Source organism: Bactrocera neohumeralis, chromosome 2 (assembly GCF_024586455.1).
Source record: "Bactrocera neohumeralis isolate Rockhampton chromosome 2, APGP_CSIRO_Bneo_wtdbg2-racon-allhic-juicebox.fasta_v2, whole genome shotgun sequence".
Classification (NCBI taxonomy): domain Eukaryota; kingdom Metazoa; phylum Arthropoda; class Insecta; order Diptera; family Tephritidae; genus Bactrocera; species Bactrocera neohumeralis.
The window spans coordinates 91,265,791-91,286,044 of NC_065919.1; the positions used below are offsets into that span (position 1 = coordinate 91,265,791).

Sequence of the window (20,254 nt, forward strand, 5' to 3'; positions counted from 1 at the left end):
TGATTGCTGTGTGTTAGAAAAGCAGCAACTTTATGCATATGAATGAATTCAAACCGACAAAGCAAATAAGGGCGGAAGGCAATGTGCGCCTCTAATAATGTGCTTATAAGCCGTTAAGCTGTTGAAAACAACTACAAAGACAACAAAGCAGTCACACAAGTGTTCAACACACACACACCGCATAAAATGAATGACCGCCCGTGTCATTGTGTGTGTCTGTATGTGTGGACAACAGGCAAATTAGGATTAAAAGCCTCAAAATTATGGCGACATATGTCACAGCACTTTACAGTTATAATTGTTTTTAAAATATTCACCAGTATTCACCAGCTTTCTTGTGCAATGCGCTGTAAAGTGGAAAGTCACCACCTCCTCGCTGCATGGACGGTCGTGCGTCCGTTATGTGCAATTATGTGCTTGAAAAAGTGCGGCGGACATTGTGTTGTTTGGAAAATGATTTACTTTCCAGCACAAGGCGGGCACGAGAAAAATTATTGCAAAACTGCACTCAAACGGCATTACATCATGTCAACGATGTGTTGCAGCAATTAAAAGTTTGCTTTTGTGAAGAGCTGCCACCTCAACAAACACATGCACACATGCTCATATATGCGAATGCCCTTGCAGTATAAACATATGTCCACAAAGCCCGGCAGTGCCCTCGGACCACGTGCCACGTGTGCACAACTAAATTAAAGTTTTAAGTGCAGTTTGTACGGGAAAAATTTAATTGGGTTTGCGCACGGTGCTTTCACACACACTCACACACAGCATGGCAGGCGACACTCGTGCATTTTTAAAGAGTTGCAATGCCTGGCACTGGCATTCTTCACCGTGGATGCACTTTGGTGAGATCCCCACCTCCAGCTTGGTGTTTGTGACAGCACTAAAAACTTCACTTCACAGTTGTTCGCCAAAATTGCTTTTGTAACTGTGAAAGTTATTGAACACGTATTATTCAAGAACATTCTAGTGTCACACGTTTTAAGGGTGAAGTATGTGGGTATATGCGATACAAAAGTAACGTTCCTGATGATAAAATGTTAATGGTCCTTTGCTTTTTGCATTATTAAGTTTAATCGTTTGGAAAACGAACTTTGGACGGATTTTTTTTATATTTTATGATTCCTTGCAAACTTAGGTGCATTCCCATAACTATATTTTTTTACACTCGCAACATGCTAAAGAAGAAGATAAAGATTTTCAAAAATCCGGTTGACTTTATATTAATGACATTTTAGATGAGATGAATGAAGATTAGTAATATATAATGTATGCAAATTGTATAGGAAAGCCTTTTGCAATTTTTTTGTCTGGTTATCTAGGCGATTTTACCTTTCTTGTGAGTGATTTCATTTAATTATGCGAAGAGGTAAAGCTTTTATTTATGGTAGTCGAAAACGGCTTTTCGTGTCTCTAGTCAAACTTCAACTTATTTTTTTATATTTATAAAGAACTTTAACAAAATAAGTACCATTTTGGTAGACCAATTTTTTCCATTTTTCCACTAGAGACATTATTCCATCAGTGTAAAGCTTTTCTGGTTTCTCGGCGAAAAACTGTGACAATTAATTTTCACAGGACTTTAAGGGGTTCCATTAAGGGGTCCTGCGTTGAACGAAACAAATGGTAGTTCGATAGTGCAAGGTCAGGGCTATATGGTGGATGCTTCAAAACTTCCCAGCCAAGCTGTTCCAGTTTTTGCCGAGTCATCAAAGATGTGTGTGGTCTAGGGTTGTCCTGATGGAAGCCAAAGCCATTTCTGTTAATCACTTCTGCTTCAGTCTCATCAGTTCTTGACAGTAAATCGGTCCATTATATTTTTCACAGACAATTCATGTGGTACCCAAACATCGAGCTTCTTTTTGTAGTCAGCCTTTTGGTTCAAAACCGTTTGATGATGAATGTTAAGTTCCTTGGCGATGTCATGGCTGCTTATGTGACGGTCCTGGTCAATATTTTCCATAATTTCATCGACTTTTTCATCGGGCGCGCGGATCGAAATTTCCAGAACGGAAGCGAGCGAACCATTGCTGTGCTACACGAGCTGACACAGCATCGTAAACTCCGTAAACTTCACAAATTTCATTGGTGGCTTGCGTGACACTCTTGCCTTTTTCATAAAAAATTTCAAAATATAACGCATTTCTTCGTTATTTTTACTCACTTTTGAACAGCTGTAACTTTTTTCAACTTCCCTGAATTTAATTTTTTGGTTAAATGAAGCTTAAAATCTCATCTTTCCAACAATTTATGGTATGACACAATGTGATTGGTAGCCCTGGAGATATAAAACTGCAACGACATCTATTGTCAAAATACGAAAAGATTTTTTCTATATACTATATCTCACAATCATTATTCAGTAATTTTTTGTACTAACTGTAAATTTATTTCTTTTCTTTGAATAGCAACGGTACTTTCCAGAAGCATCAGATTAGACTTTTATGAACAAGCGAAATTTAGATTATTCTTATAACTCTTCAAAGAAATCGGAAGTGGTGTGCCACATGTGTGTTCGGTAAAAAGACTGAACGTTTTCATTTAGCTTGGGTTAGAGTATTCGGCTTCGGCATATTGTTTTCCAGGTTTATGAACCAAATATTCTCCACCAATATTATACAGTCTACTGTTTAATTACCTTTTGAACACAAAAGCTCTTACACACTCAAATATATACATACATATGTAATATAAATTCAGAGTAAGAATAATAAAGCGAAAATGGGCTCGTCCTTGAATGTGACACATTATCTGCCGGCATGACTTTAAATTCTCTTTGTCATGTGAAGCACACAACATGTGACTAGTGAAAACTTCTCGTGACACAACAAAAAATACCGAAAAAATGTGGTTGCCACGTATGTTTGTGTATGTGTTCACCGCGACCACTAAAGGCAAACTCGGTAAAATAATATTATATTACTCTGTGAGAGCGAGCGCGGGTGGGTGAACATAAAAGCCGCTGCAAGCCGAGTGCAATTTGGCGAAGTGAAAAAATGCGAAAGATAAAAGTTATAAAAAATGCAAAGAAACTTTTTTGCGAACGCAAAACTTTCCATGTCCTCGTATGTGTTTATTTTATATGCTTCGCTTTAGTAATTGAAGCATATAAAATATTGTGGTCATAAATTTATGTATTCAAAAGTGTTTAATTGGCCGGGCGTTGTTTATGTTGATTTATTATTGATAATTTATAGTAAAATATCAGAAGACACTGAGGAAAAAATTTTCAGACCTACCTATATTCACTCCGGCCAATAACACACCCCTAATGTCATTTGCTTTCATTGCCACTACTTGCTCACATTGCTAAGGAGGAATGGATTTCTAACTACTTCCCTAAAATTTCGCAAGTCGTTGATCTGAATTTATTTGTCTTTTAGTTAAGCCGATTTGAGTGTGCGACCGCGTAAGCTGTAGAATATTTGCCCTCCGCACAACACAAAAAATAATTCATAAAACAGCAAATACCTTTATGATGATAAATGTGTGCGATGGAGCCACGCGGTTGCCTTGCTTACACAAAATTTTCCACTTTCCTCGCATTCCGGATGTGAAGTCTCGTGAGTCCGGATGTTAGACAAACATTTGCGCAAACATAAGATAACAAACCCTCCTTTTAAACGGCATAAATCTAGGCATACGTTTTTCTACTCTCACTCTCACAATTTATGCTTACTGAAGCTGCATATTCATAAAACTGTGCTTAAGTATACGTGCGTGTGTGTGTATATGTTCGTTGAAATGTTTAGAACCCACGCCGTTTTGCATCTTCATGCGGCTAATATACACCAAGGTAACCAAGCTAATAATATTATTGCTCCTTTATCAATTATGTTATGTAAACGCTTAACATTTTCGGGATTTCTTAAAGGTTTGCAAAAGCCCAATCGAAATTTACTCATTATTGAATTGTTCACCTCTAGATACTGGGAACTCTCGTTTCTCGTTCTATTCTTATGACAACCTCAGACACAGCGTTAATTAAAGACTGGTCTACCAAGACGTAACCCCTCAAACCCAAAAATTCAAGATTCTGCATATTGTTATGACCAACGAATTCAATAATTAATCTTCACAGAGAATTCTATGAATAATCGCAAGCTTATTATAGTCTGCCGTTATTGCTCTGCCATCTACATGGGCCGTAATTTGGTAAGCCAACTAGGCGTAGACAATTATGTAATTGAAAATATACTTTCGCTTTCACTGGTACACGCAGAAACTTCAATTTAGCAGGGAAAGAAAAGCTATATTCAATAAATATTTATTAAAGTGTGCGCGTCATAAATATGTGTGCACTGCTCTCTTAATGAACTTGTTTACTGGAAATAAGTGTGCAAAACGAACATACTACTCTGGCACGTTATCGCTTCTATCCCGGTGAAATAATATTTACTTTCACTGCCCAAATAAACATATGTGTGTGGAGATCTCCAAGTAGACGACCAGGTAATTGTATTGGCCAACTAAAGCCACCTTTCCTGCTTACATAAATACAAAACTAAATATAAATAATACATAAGTAGATCTTGCGCGTCAGGTCGGCCGGCAGAAAACGTGTTTATGGCAGCAATTTCATGCCTTGAGCAGCAACCAACCAAAATGCGAATGACAAGAACTTCGTCACAAATGCGAAAAAGCCCGAAGTGTGCACGTATGTGTGGCGGCAAAGCAGTGTGTGTTTGTGACGGCGCAAATCTATCAGTTCATTGCTCGTACTTAAGCGCTGCAGTTTATTTGCTGCTGCCGTTTGTTGGAATTGCTGCGGATTATCCCTTAGTCAAACCGAAAGCAAATTAATAGCGTCGCATAGTCAGCACAAGCACGTAAAACATATATGTACTCGTATATACCTACATATGCGAATTTGTACAAGCGAAGTTTGCAACAAGTACACAGTTTGGTCTTGAAAACACTGATGTTACTTATACGCAGTGTGACCCATCTTCCTTAGAAGTATATGTTGTTTTGCTTATGGCTGCTTGCGTTTAGTGGGGTTTCATAATCGTTTCAACTTCAAGCCCAATTGACCACTCTCAAGAGTCTACGAAATTGTATTGCAAAGCACAATGTTCAGGATTTTTATGAAAGCAAAAAGTTAGTTAAAAAACAATTCATAATTTTGCAAAGATGTACGGATAATGAAACTTTCTTTACCTTTATACTTTTGTTTAATTTTCATTTAGTTTCATAAAATTTATGTCACTGACGTAAAAGTCGTAAAGGCAGTCTTCATTAGTTAATTGGAATGCAATTCATATTCATAAAACTCCCATTTCTCTAACTCTCAACGAATTTGGGTATAATTTCTTCTTTAACTATATTTCTCTTGAAAGCCGAGAGCTACCGCAAAAAGTTTGGTTTGATGTGGATATTTTACACACCTCTGGTAATGCTTTTAATGGACACCCTCGTGCTTTAATGGGCATTATGAAAAAGTTTCTCAAACTTTTTTGTTATTTCAAATATTTTTAGAAATTTAAGTGCAAAGGAAAGCGCCGAGTTTTTGTTCTGAATTCCATACAAACATTAACAAGTGCCACTTCTTTTTACGCTTTTCGCAATTATTGGGAAATGTAAAGATTGTCATAGATATATTCTCTGAAAATATGCTTACACTTGTGCGCTCACATACATGTATCCAATAAAGCAGGATAAAAGTGTAAAAGTAAATGCGAATACTTCGATTTCCGTTGCTAGTTTGCAAAATCAGCAATGCCACAAAAGCCGGTGTGCCTGCAGACAGACAAAATATTTCTGAATTTATGGAAAAGTGTGATAAATTATGCAGAAATCACGAAGAAGCCAAAATGAAATTGCGTCTACGCAGTAGATTGAGGGATTCTACTGCTGGTCAATTTCTACTCGAATAATGTATGTAAAATATATATATAAATATATATGTGTCGTCACCCAAAAAACAAAACAACGTAACATCAAAAAAATCAAAATTGAGTTTTTTATTTATTATGATTCACTACATCATACTATATACATATATGTAGCATAAAATGTTGAGCTTCCGCGGTCAGATGTAACCAATATGTAACTTATAACGAAAAATCAAATTTTGTTTCAATATGAGTGGTCTCTTTATATCGTTTTTCCTTCGCTTGTAAACTTATGAAAAGTGATGTTACATCATCTTGCATTTTAGGTGACGATAAGTATATTGAAGTGGAACAACTCCATCTCCTTGAAAGCATGTGGTTGCCAAGTCAATTTCTTCATAAAATGTAATCACATTCTTTAGTCTGATTCATTATTCCACTACTTGGAAGTATACGAATGAATACCATATTTACATTATCATAAGTGGGCAGATGGTCGAGTGCTCGTGGCAATCTAACTTCTTTGGTTAAAATACAGCTTAAAGCAAGTTTTGTATACTCAGTTTGAATTTAGTTTTAAATATTGCCAATTAACTGGAAAAATATAGAAAGAATTCTCACTGCAAAATGACAGCCGTCTGGGCTACATGACATAAATGCCAAAAAGAAACTGCAGCAATAACCGCAAACCTTTCAAAGAGAGTTTGAGTGGTTCAAAAAGATATGTGTGTCAATTCTCTTCTTAAAGATGGGTGATTTACATTTTATTCTATTTCAAATTATTTTATCATCATTTGAAATTAAAATAATATGTCTGAGCTATGGCAATTTCATTTACCAAGATTAATAGTGAACTTTACAGAAGTTATCCGGTTTAAAGCTACTTTGTGAGATTCTTTCTATTATTGTTATAGTTCTAACGGGTGATGCAAATAGAGGTACTTTTTTCACTACCTTCTTTTTGACAGATCACGCGTGAGTGGTGTTAAGCTGTCGCGTTATTTTTGTTCAGTATTGTTTGGCATTTCATCATGGAAAGACTTACACTTGAACAACGTTCACAAATTCACGTTCCGTAAAGAATGTGTTTCGCATATACTGAGGGTACTATTCATTCATTATTGGGTAATATTCGACCGAATAGACCACGTCTAGCATGCAGTGAAGAAAATATAGCAGACGTTGGTAAGAGTTACACGAAGACCGTGGAGAGTCGATTCAGCGCAGTTTGCAGCAAGTCGGTCTGGCGTACGAGTATGGAACGCCTTTGGCGCATTTTACGTCGAGATCTTAAATTGATAGCGTACAAAATACAGATTGTGCAAAAACTGAAGCCGCTCGACCTTCCCAAGCGACATCGCTTCGCTCTATGGGCTCTTGAAACGTTTCAAGAAGATCCGACGTTTTCGAGCCAATTTTGTTTAGCAATGAGTTCCATTTCTGGCTCAATGGGCTTATAAACAAGCAAAAATGCCGCATTTTGGACGAAGAGCAACCAGCCGATATTCAAGAGCTGTCATTTCATAAAAAAACGGTTTGTTATTTCTTCACAAATAATGCCGGTGAGAACGTAACTGTCAATGGCGACCGTTATCGCGCCATGATGACTAAAATTGAAGGTCGTGATCTTGGAGACATTTGGTTTCAACAAGACGGCGTCACTTCTCACACATCGCATCAATCAATCAATATATATTGAGAGCACACTTTGGTAAGTAGATATTTTCACGTTTTGAGCCGGTCGATTGGACACCAAGATCGTGTGATATCATACCGTTATATTTTTCTGTGGTGATATGTAAAAACTAAAGCCTAGGTTATAATCCCGGTTCTATTCAGGCTTTGGAGAAAAACATCACGTGTGTCATTCGTCAATTACCAATCGAAATGCTCGAACGAGGCATCGCATTTGAACTCTACAAATGGACCATCTGAGACGCAGTCGCGGCCAACATTTGAAAGAGATATCTGTAATCTTCAATAAATAAATGCCAAACAATGTTCTTTCGAATGATGATTCCCCTATAAATTTGAAGTTTTTGTGTTTTATCTTTAAAAATTTATTGGAGAAATTTCTTTTGAATTCCAACAAATAATAACTTAAAATATTGACGCATACCGAAAATTTTCGATCCATGGTTTTATAATAATAGAAAACTCATAACGACACTTTTAAGGGGCAAGTACTTCACACCTTGGCACAAACCCCCTCAACCCATATGCTTGGCACGGTTTAACTGAAATTATTTGTGAGTAGAGAGATGCTGACGGAATTTACTTACTTTATTTGGTCCCATATTTCTTCACCGAAGTTCTTCAGCACAAGCAGCTCCAAGGCGTAATTAACGAATCCATACTGAAAAGTAGGGGAGAAAACATACATTTATTTTTAATAAGGCACTAGGAGAAGCGGCTCTTAGGCAAATAAGTGTGGTATAAAAACTAGGCGAAATGAAAAGTTTCAAGAATTTCAATTTGTGTGTGTGTGTGTATGCAGGATTTCGCTTTAGTGGGGTGGTTTGAAAAAGTGGGCCGACAACAACAACAACATTAGCAGTGAGCCACTCAGAGTGTCTGTGGAAAATTAATTAATTTATCAAAAGTGTGAATGCGAAACGAATGCAAGGAGAACTGAAATTCTAATGGCATATAATTATGTGCATACATACAGACATACGAACGCAAATGACAAAAAAGGAAAACTGTTTCCCCATTCCAAGCGGAATCAAATAAATTTTGCGGCAGCAGCGCCCGCTTGCGTCAAGTAGGCGGCATGGAATCCAATGTGGCAGCTGCCAGAGTTTTTATTTTCTCTTATGACTTTCGCCATTTCGCATCATATTTCACTTAACTGATGTAATTTTCTTTATCCAATAGTATTGCATTTGCGCTGCTACGAGCTCCATTCAAAGTGTGAGGCACACTTTCCCTTCCCATAGACACGGTCATGCTTGACCCTTTGTGTTGTTGGACTTCCAACGGTAGGGATCTCGTGCAACGTGCACGCTGAGCGGATAAGGATCTTCATCTTCACACCACTGGGCACATAAAAGCAGGTGTTGGTTGGACCGCTTTGAGGCGCACTCAACCGAAAATGGATTGCCGCCTGGCAGCTTTTAATTTATCCTTGTTAGCGGTTTTTTTACGGCTGAGAATTGAAAAGCGCGACGGATAACGCGTATTCAGAAGAACTCGAAGTTTATGAGAAAATTCCTAACGTGAGTTATACGTGTTCTAACCTTAAGTATGTATGTTTTAGGAAAATCAAGAAGGGATAAATCAAAGCTTTCGCTTTGCACAACGTGTAAATAACTGTATGTTCCATTGAATTTATGAAGCCAATTGTTTCAGTTTTTCCCTCAATATATTTTTACTTATTAATAGATAGGAATAGGTGTCCGATGTGGTCATTAGGCAGCTGACAACCCTAGTATTAATCGGCGTCCTCTCTAGAAGTTAAAGAATATCGGATTGTGGTGGAACTTTTTATCGAGAATGCAGAAATGGTTCAAACGGTTTATGCGGCGCTTCAAATGAAAAATTGTCTTTTGCGGATTGATTGTTATACAATGTTGGTTATATGATACGAAAAAAATGGTTGAAGAACTGAAAGTTGACGAAGAAAAACTAAGAATCTATGGCCGACAAACAAAACGCGAAACGCGTGAGAACTTTCGAATAATACTACAGGGTCTCAGTGTACATTCCTCTGTTGGGTACAATCGACGAAGATTTGAAGACGCGATTTTCTAGAGAAGTATTGGATAGATTTCAACTAAGTTTGTTGCTTCCAGAAACAGTATGTGCTTTGAAAACCAAAGAAATGGAAATGCTTATTGAGTGCTTGATAGGTAGATTCAAAGGCCTCTTGAATAACGACAACGTCGTGAGACGTTTGAAGCTCAAAGGTGAAGTGAAAAGACTACAAGTTATCGACCACTGCAATGGAAACGTTGAAGAACTGCGATGTAGACCTATAAGTTTTCTTTACATATTCTGCACACTTTTTGTGACGAATGCGAGCTCTGAACGGTCTTTTTGGATACTTCGCCGCATGAAAACGTGGTAGTAACTCCAATATATTCAATTAATTTGGGTAACTAGTTGCTCTAATAAGAAGTTCTTTATGGCTGGTCCAAATATCGACAAATAAATTAATCGAAACTAAAAAGAACTAAAGTGTCTAAATATGCGTAAGTTAAATTATCAAACCGGATGTCCTACAAGTTCCGATGAAAATTCTTATTTATTATTTTCAAAAATCAATATCATTGTATCCGGCAAATTATTGTATATACAGCTATGTGTATAAATAACTCGTGTATACTTACATCCGATTTACTAGTGATATGATAGCTTAGAGGACAGCTTAAAATTGAGTGTATGTAATTGCGCTTTGGTGGGTGGAAAAACAAGCCGTGCTGGGTAAAATTGCTCTGATGCGGTATATTTATAAGTATTTCTGTGACTTGAATGGAAACCCAATATTTTACGCATCTTTGCAGCTCCATTTAATTTCAGGAAAAAAAGGAAAGGAAAAAATTTCAGTTACTACTTCCTTTTACGAACTCAAAAGTTTCGCACTTACAATTTCACTGCTGCTAACTACACTTTTAGGGTAAAATTGTATGTGTTCCTGCACATATGTATATAGCACGCTGTTAGGGCTTCTGGTTAGCCGATTGAAGATGTGAAATTTAAATCTCGGCGCCGAAAACCCGTCAGCAGTCTATTTTGCTTCATCATTTCTCATTTATTATTAGCCCACATCGCTGTTTACTGACATTGAAAATGTACAAAAACAAATACGCGAGCAAAAAGTTCAAGGCAGAAGCGTAGACTGTCTGCTTAATCGCTTGTTCAGTCGCTCAGTCAATTATTCATACCTTCTGCCCGCTTATGCTCAAACACACACACACACACACACACATATATATATGAACGCATTAATGCCCGACGAGAGTATGAATTATAAATATTTATTAAAGCTTAATGTATCTGCCAACAACCGCAAAGAGCAACAACACCGACGACCTGCTAGAAATACAGAAACACGAAATCATTTGCCCTGTCAACTTCGATATTACAACAGTTATGTGAAAATTTAAACTAAACAAACAAAACTAAAATCCGAGCGTAGACCGCAAGCGCTCTCCCCTCACCCCGAGGACTTTCAAACTTTTACTAACGCAAATAAACTATATACTCGTATATGTGTGAGTGTGTTGTGTGATATAAATGTATCAGCTGTATATTCTGCCTCGCCTTCGCAATGATGCGTTGAGAGTTTTCGCAATTTTCCATTCACAAGCAGCCCCCTCGCCGCAAACGGGGGCCTATGGCGCGGGCGTTAATCCCGAGCTCACTGCTTACCTCATGACTTTGAATGTGGGCATCAATGCACAAACATATGTACATATGTTAGTGTATGGTATATCATAACGAATTGATTGCGCATATCCTTGAAGGTGTTCGCATGGAAAGGCCAGTCGTGCAGCCCGCCGGCTAGTGTAACCCGCGTGTTCCCTGAGCGCAAGCAATTATTATCGGTTCGGCCTGACGTCGCTTTTGCTTTATTTAGCACTCCTCTTGTCGCTGTCGTGATTAGTTCTTGGTTTGGCTTTATCCACTCCGACTGCTGTCCTTTATTTGCCCATCGTTTCTTTCATATTTTAATGACTTCTGTTGGCTAACCACAAAACCGCCTAAAACGACTGAAGGAAACTTCTGGAAAATATTTCAATAAGTATAAGGATTGTTTTTGGAGAAGTCTGAAATCGGAGGACTTCTTAAAGATAGATAGCTCGAAAGTACTCATAATTAGCGCTTCGTTCATTTTTGACACAAATATTCCACTTTTCAAACAAAAATAAAAAATCTCATCAATTACTCTTGATGTAGTTGTTTAGAGAAAAGGATCTGAGTAGAATATGATAAACTCAAAATATGTGCAATAAAAGCAAATAAAAATTGGTAAAATAAATAAGAAAACCGTATATTTGTTTAAAATCGTAATTACTCACCATTTTGGTTCGGTGTGGCTAAATCGTTTGATAAAGGAAACTCCGTAATTTAACTGCTCCGCTTTTGGAACATATGATCGTGCATAAATTCAATTTTGGTCTGCAGGTAAGCTTGGTATTTCTTATATTTTATTCCACCCATTTAAGGGTAATAAAACGTAGAGTTTAAACCCTGTTCCGCACTTGTTGAGTCACTTGCACAGTTGAGCACGAATCGACTGTCGCGCGCAGATGTCGAGACCGAGAGGATTTTCGTCACTTTATTGAGCCACACCGGCGTGTAGGCACGCGGAACGAGCGATAAGCGACGGGACGACGGGATGACAGACTTAGCTGTGACTACACTCGCACACAAACAAACAAACAAAAGTTTATTTTCACCATTGCATTTTGCACTTGCACACTCACGCCGACGGGTCGATACGGTTTCAGCAATTTTCCGGCTTCACTTCACTTCATGTTTTGTGTTGTTGCTTTGTTTTAAGCAGACCGGAAACACTATGCACCGTTATTTTATCGGTGACTTCAATGGAACGGCGAACTGTTCACTATTTTTTGCAGTGCTTTGGCTAGGGAAAACTTTTCAACTCATTTGCATGCACTTCCCTCCCTCTCTGTCTCTCTCACTCTCGTTTGGTTGCAGTTTTTTATTTTATTTTATTTTGTTTTTGTTTGCTTTTTTCTTAATTTTTCTATTGCTTTCGATTTAGTTTACACTTTTACTTTTAAATTGCCCTCTAAGCTTCACTTTCCTGCTGAAATGAGAAATAAAAGTTAATTATATCTAATTTTTACTGGAGCAGTAGAGTAGAGTGCTTACTCAATCCGTCAGAAGGACATCAAAAACAGAGTTCTTAGACTAATTAATAAAAATGTTTGCGATAGCCTAGAGGCTCACACCGTTTAATGCGTCTTCTGGCTAGCTTAGCTTAGAGAGCCTCGCGCTAGCTCATTCAATCTGTTCTATGTATATCAAAAATGCCTATAAGCTCATTAGCACTTCTTGATTGTATAAACCGCATTAAGGAGCACCAATTTGTGTATGTTTAGGACGAATTGAATTCGCTCAAATCTCACTCAAGCACCGCCTGGTCGAGGACCTGTTAGTCCCTTTTCTATTTCGGGTATTTTTTTTTTTGCACAAAAGACTGTCTTGGCTGCACGTTTCGCTTTTGGTGCGCTTTAAAATTTGTTTTCGCGTTTAAAAATCGATTTTTCCGCTTCGGTCGCTGTGTGAGCAAGTTCGTTGTGTTAATTTCAGCGGCCTTAGACGTGCCATTTTTCATGCATACATGTATGCATGTATGTGTGCATGTATGTATATGTGAGCATACAGAAATATGTTGCCAGAGGTGAGCTGGATTATTCTTTACATGAGGAAGCTCGTGTGGAAAATCACATGAACAAGTGCAAGTAGTGTTCTGAGGAAGACATATTTACCTCCATCGGGTGTGTGGCCACTGTGGCATATACAAACGTTGCATCGGTTGTAGCTGCTGGCGCTTAGGATGCGAATAAATCAAGAAAAAGCATTCCGACACTAAAAACGCTTACACACACATACATACACCCTTCCTTGCATATTCATGTAATTCCTGTGTAAACTTCCACAATACTCATAGTATTTATAACTACAACACATATGTACACATATACGAAGCACATATACATATATGTATAACTATGGAAGAACATTGCCGTTATTGTTAGCGGTGCTGTTGTCTGTGCCGCATTACTCATGTTGCTATGAACATACTGTTTGCTTGTTGTTGATGCCACACAATAGCTCACGACGGCTCGGTGGTTGTCAATGACCTACTCTGCCAAATGGTGTGCAACAACAGGCGAGTCTTCAGCGCTTGTTCCTCTGGCTTAGCGAGTTCGTTGTGGCTGGCTGAAATTGAGCCAATTCTTCGTAAAGCACAAAGCCACGCTTCCACCTATTTATGTTCATATATGTACATACATACATATGTACTATGTATATTCATGTTCATGCTCGTGTGGCAACATATTAAAGGTGTGGCCAAACATTAAATCGCATACATAAGTACCAAATACGACCAAACAAGCCAAACGCTGGCACAAGCCAAAGTCAATGATTTCTTTCCGCTTTAAATTTGTCACACTAACTTTCTACCAATTTCAATACTAAGCTGTGGCAAAGTCATTTATCTGCCACTGGTTCGCCTTTCCATTTGTTTCTATATGGAACTTGTCTTTCGAAGAGACATCTCACGCAGTGCAAGATTCTGAAATATCGCATTTTGAAACAAAGCATAATCTATTTTTGCCAGAGCTTTTCTGGTTTTTTCCTTAAAGCATTTTTGTGATAGAAATTTGCTTGAACCGTGGTTTTATGAAAGCAAATATATGAAAGCCCATATGCAGGTTTCTATGGTGCTTTTTCTAACATTTAAAATGATCAAAAATTGTTTCATTTTCCCGACAAGAGAGTGAGAAGCGACTCAATATGGCAAAAAGTTTCAGCTTTAAATAAAACGATATAAATTTTTCGTTAAATCAAAAGCATAATTTGAAATTTTTCAAATAAATATTAGATTATGTAACATGTATGTAAGTATGTATAAACACAAATGTGCAAAACCGAAAACCAATATTTTTAATTCGGAAATCAATTTTATACTCTTGCAACATGTTGCTACTGGATATAATACTTCTATTCACCTAATGGTGGTTTGTATCAACTACAACTAGTCGAGATTGATATAGGGTCGTATACGCATATAACGGGTGTTACAAGAAGAGGTACACTTTTCAATAGCCTTTTTCTTGTCGGGTCACGCGTGAGTCGTGCCAAACTGTCACGTTATTTTTGTTCAGTATTGTTTGGCATTTCATCAGGGAAAACCTACGTCTGAACAGCGTTCACAAATCGTTCAACTTTATTTCGAAAATTCACGTTCTATCGGGTGATTTTTTAAGAGCTTGATAACTTTTTTTAAAAAAAAACGCATAAAATTTGCAAAATCTCATCGGTTCTTTATTTGAAACGTTAGATTGGTTCATGACATTTACTTTTTGAAGATAATTTCATTTAAATGTTGACCGCGGCTGCGTCTTATGGTCCATTCGGAAAGTCCAATTTTGGGCAACTTTTTCGAGCATTTCGGCCGGAATAGCCCGAATTTCTTCGGAAATGTTGTCTTCCAAAGCTGGAATAGTTGCTGGCTTATTTCTGTAGACTTTAGACTTGACGTAGCCCCACAAAAAATAGTCTAAAGGCGTTAAATCGCATGATCTTGGTGGCCAACTGCCCATGCATCCCGAAAAATGCACTGTTTGGTGTGGTTTGTACGCTGGTGGAATCATTGGACCGTATTTTTTCAAAGATGCTGTTGGACGCAACGTTACGGTGAATGGCGATCGCTATCGTTCGATGCTAACAAACTTTTTGTTGCCAAAAATGGAAGAACTGAACTTGGTTGACATGTGGTTTCAACAAGATGGCGCTACATGCCACACAGCTCGCGATTCTATGGCCATTTTGAGGGAAAACTTCGGAAACAATTCATCTCAAGAAATGGACCCGTAAGTTGGCCACCAAGATCATGCGATTTAACGCCTTTAGACTATTTTTTGTGGGGCTACGTCAAGTCTAAAGTCTACAGAAATAAGCCAGCAACTATTCCAGCTTTGGAAGACAACATTTCCGAAGAAATTCGGGCTATTCCGGCCGAAATGCTCGAAAAAGTTGCCCAAAATTGGACTTTCCGAATGGACCACCTAAGACGCAGCCGCGGTCAACATTTAAATGAAATCATCTTCAAAAAGTAAATGTCATGAACCAATCTAACGTTTCAAATAAAGAACCGATGAGATTTTGCAAATTTTATGCGTTTTTTTTTAAAAAAAAGTTATCAAGCTCTTAAAAAATCACCCGATATAAAGAATGTGTTTCGCGCGCTTCGCTTTACTTATGGTCAACATAATCGGTACTGAGTGCAGCATTCGCAACATCGTGTGATATCACACCATTAGACTTTTTCCTGTGGGGATATACAAAGTCTAAGGTCTATGCGGACAATCCCGCAAATCCCGTGTTAGGCTCTGCCACGCCCAAAAAACATCAATCATTGAAAACGTATAAAGTGCCATAACTAAGCCATAAATTAAGATACAGAACTAAAATTTGACACAACGAATCACATTACGGAAAGGCACTTGTGGTTTGAAAATATTTTAAAAGTGGGCGTGCCCCCACCTTCTAGTAAATTTAATGTACTATGTACTAAATACTTTCTTAACCATAAAGCTTTATCACCAAAAATTGCATAAAACACTTCTTTACAACCCTTTTCACGATAGTGTAAAAATAGGTGAAATCGGTTGATGTCACCACCTACTTCCCATGTAACGGCTTTGTTAAAAACTAGTAAAGATAAATCAATAACTATAATAAATATATCAGAGATAGTAAATTTTACATACGGGATGACCTACGAGGGCTTTATAGTGTCCTTTAGTTGACTTTTTATCGAAAATATTGGTCAATATGTGAGTGCTCTCAATGAAAATGGGAGAGCGTGTTTTACTAATAACAGTATATTTTTATACCCTGAACAGAGTATATTAAGTATGTCACGAAGTTTGTAACACCCAGAAGGAATCGTCGGAGACCCTATAAAGTGTATATATAAATGATCAGTATGTCGAGCTGAGTCGATTTAGCCATGTCCGTCTGTCTGTCTGCCTGTATATATACGAACTAGGCCCTCAGTTTTTAAGATATCGTTTTGAAATTTTGCAAACGTCATTTTCTCTTCAAGAAGCTGCTCATTTGTCGGAATGGCCGATATCGGACCACTATAACATATAGCTGCCATACAAACTGAACGATCGGAATCAAATGCTTGTATGGAAGACTTTCACATTTGACAAGATATATTCACGAAATTTGGTATATATTATTTCCTAAAGCAACAATGTAATCTCCGAAGAAATTGTTCAGATCGGTTAACTATAGCATATAGCTTCCATACAAACTGAACACATAGTTACTAACAGAAATGCACCTGTGAAGGGTATTTAACTTCGGTGCAACCCAAGTTAACGTTTTTTCTTGTATAAAATCTACTTTTGACGAAGAACTTTGACCTATGCCCCACTGAAATGAAATATCGGACCAGGTTCTCTGCCCAAGAATGACAACTTTTATTTTTATACTCTCGCAACAATGTTGCTAAGGAGAGTATTATAGTTTTGTTCACATAATTTTTATACTCTCGCAACAATGTTGCTAAGGAGAGTATTATAGTTTTGTTCACATAACGGTTGTTTGTAAGTCCTAAAACTAAAAGAGTCAGATATAGGGTTATATATACCAAAGTGATCAGGGTGACGAGTAGAGTCGAAATCCGGATGTCTGTCTGTCCGTCCGTCCGTCTGTCCGTCCGTCCGTGCAAGCTGTAACTTGAGTAAAAATTGAGATATCATGATGAAACTTGGTACACGTATTCCTTGGCTCCATAAGAAGGTTAAGTTCGAAGATGGGCAAAATCGGCCAACTGCCACGCCCACAAAATGGCGGAAACCGAAAACCTATAAAGTGTCATAACTAAGCCATAAATAAAGATATTAAAGTGAAATTTGGCACAAAGGATCGCATTAGGGAGGGGCATATTTGGACGCAGTTCTTTTGGAAAGTGGGCGTGGCCCCGCCCCCTACTAAGTTTTTTATATATATCTCAGAAACTACTATAGCTATGTCAACCAAACTCTACAGAGTCATTTTCTTCAGGCATTTCTATATACAGTTCAAAAATGGAAGAAATCGGATAATAACCACGCCCACCTTCCATACAAAGGTTATGTTGAAAATCACTAAAAGTCCGTTAACCGACTAACAAAAAACGTCAGAAACACTAAATTTTACGGAAGAAATGGCAGAAGGAAGCTGCACCCAGGCTTTTTTTAAAAATTGAAAATGGGCGTGACCTCGCCCACTTATGGACCAAAAACCATATCTCAGGAACTGCTAGACCGATTTCAATGAAATTCGGTATATAATATTTTCTTAACACCCTGATGACACGTACGAAATATGGGTGAAATCGGTTCACAACCGCGCCTTCTTCCAATATAACGCTATTTCGAATTCCATCTGATGCCTTCTCTGTATAATATATGTATACATTAGGAACCAATGATGATAGCGGAATAAAACTTTACAAAAATACGGTATTTGAAAAATATATAAATGACGTATAATGAAATCTCGATTATCACTTTATCATGCGAGAGTATAAAATGTTCGGTGACACCCGAACTTAGCCCTTCCTTACTTGTTAATTATGAATTTAACAACCCGAATTCGATACTAATTTTAAGTATGTATCTAATTAGCGGCAACACGCCAAACTACAAGTGCGGTAAAAATTTCAATTTAGTGCTCTCTCACCCCAAAGGCTTGCGTTTAACAACCAAAACAAACAAAAACTCAAGGATCACCCTGAGTTATGTCTAGTTAGCGGCTATGATCCAGTCTTCTTATTTCATATTCCATATATTATATGTTGCGCTTTACTCGGGAGCACCCCACGACTCTAGTGGAGCACATTTTAAATGCAAACCTGGGGCAATCGTGACCTTTGAGGGGTGTAGGGAAAGCAAAGAGTGCAAGTAATGTTTGTGGGGCGATTAAATGTGTAAGCAAGCGCCGCGACTGTTCTATCATGACATAAACAGGCGGCATTAGTGTTCAAATGTAAACAGCTACATATTCCTGCACACACGGCCACACACCAACATGCGAATATATGTGAGTGCATTGTACGCAGCTTGGCATTCAGAGGTAAATATGTTTGATTCCCAGCACCGTGCCTTCTTGAATGTCCTATGACAAGTGAAGAGTGCAACAACGGCAACAACAACGTCAATGTGCCAGCAACTAGCCGAGTACAGAGACCACCTAGTAAATTATTCACATGTGTGTGGGTGGGTGCGCGAGGGTGTATGAACAGCTGGACTGGTGTTATTGTTAAGTGAAGCGGACAATTGGCTTTGCGCTGTCGTCGGAGCTAACAAACGGTTTTGCAAACAAAATAAACATTGTTGCTGCAATATTTGCGAGTGTTCAATGGTCGGCTGCCGAGCTACAGTTAATTTTGTGATTATCATCTAATTTTATAGACACTGCTTGCATTTCGATTCGAGTAAACACCGAGCGATGATAAATGACTTTCATAGCACAGCAAATGGCGAGATAAATTATTATTGCGCGTACAATACCGATAGTTATGACTGCCTGAGATTGAAAAATTGACAAGCACATAGTATGTATGTACATAAATCTGGTCCATTGCAAGCGATAAAGCGGTGATCAATTTCACTAAATTAGAGTTTGAAAAAGAATTTTTCCAGGAGTAGATATCGAAAAAGCATATTTCTTATTATTTTAGCTGTGCATGTCTCTATTGATTTTTTTTAATTGGAGAAAGAATCCCTAAGGTCGTTTTAGATCCAATTGAGGAAAGAAAAATAAATGAATTTAGTCACACACTTTGTCAAAGTGGATTGTCGAATAAATTTACTTAGAACCGTGCGCACCTTTTTTCACTTTGTAAGAACACTAAGTAAGTATTACAAAACACCGTCATTTTTCATAGAGGAATATACAGCGTAAAATTACGGAGCCAAACTCCCGATGTCTCAAAGGAACTTATCATGCAATTTGGAGACAATTACTTAAACTTGCTTTTTATATAATTTCTGTGTTTGATTATTTAAAATTCTTCATTATTTTTCTAGGAAAGATGCAAACACAATTATTAAGTATTCTATTATGTTATTTATGTTTCTGCTGACATTTTAGCCCTTTGATTTAACTTGTTGCTTACATTCTTGTCTACATCGAAATTCACTAACTGCTTAAAATGAAGACATCAGTGTATTCACAATTGTTAACAGTTTGTGTGGAACCATCTTATCACACGCCCTAATGCGTTACGGTGGCGTATACGCGACAAGCACTCATGAGAAAGGAAAACGCGCAGATTGTGAGAGAAATGCCTAGCAGCTTACGTCTTTAAGTGACCGAAGCGACGAAGACTTTCACCAACGGAATAATACCGTTTTAAATATTTGGATTCTGTGTACTTTTTATTTCAATATTATATTTATTCGTTTATCACTGTTTCCCGTTAAACAGGTAATTCGCACATCAAAGAGCCGTCAACGACTGAAGATTTTCCACGCAGTTTGCGCTATAAATATTGCAGTGCGATTTGCGACTCAAAAGGATGCTCGGCAGCTGAAGGATGATGAGCTTTTGGGAGCATAAGAGAGCCGACATCGAAAAGGAGTCGAACCATGCGCAGTAGGGAGCGCTCGTGCGCTCTTAATTTGTGCAAAGAGAAATAAGCAATTCCAGGA

At 37.8% G+C, this 20,254-nt stretch overlaps 1 protein-coding gene across 9 annotated transcripts in view; it reads right to left on the minus strand.

Moving 5' to 3' along the window:
• The window catches only part of LOC126751348 (guanylate cyclase soluble subunit beta-1), a 111,911-nt gene extending 91,864 nt beyond the window's left edge, over positions 1-20,047 (minus strand). For 3 of the 9 annotated variants that reach the window (XM_050461554.1, XM_050461555.1, XM_050461546.1), the window contains exons 1-3: positions 19,720-20,047; positions 11,861-12,615; positions 8,120-8,193 (exon numbers count right to left, since the gene is read on the minus strand). In XM_050461554.1, the coding sequence (XP_050317511.1) occupies positions 8,120-8,193; positions 11,861-11,863 (77 nt within the window). In that variant the 5' untranslated portion in view covers positions 11,864-12,615; positions 19,720-20,047. Of the gene's footprint in view, positions 1-8,119; positions 8,194-11,860; positions 12,616-12,680; positions 12,697-19,429; positions 19,641-19,687 lie in introns of those variants that run through there. The other 6 variants (XM_050461553.1, XM_050461547.1, XM_050461548.1 and 3 more) reach the window with 6 other exon arrangements.
• Between the last annotated feature and the right edge of the window lie 207 nt (positions 20,048-20,254).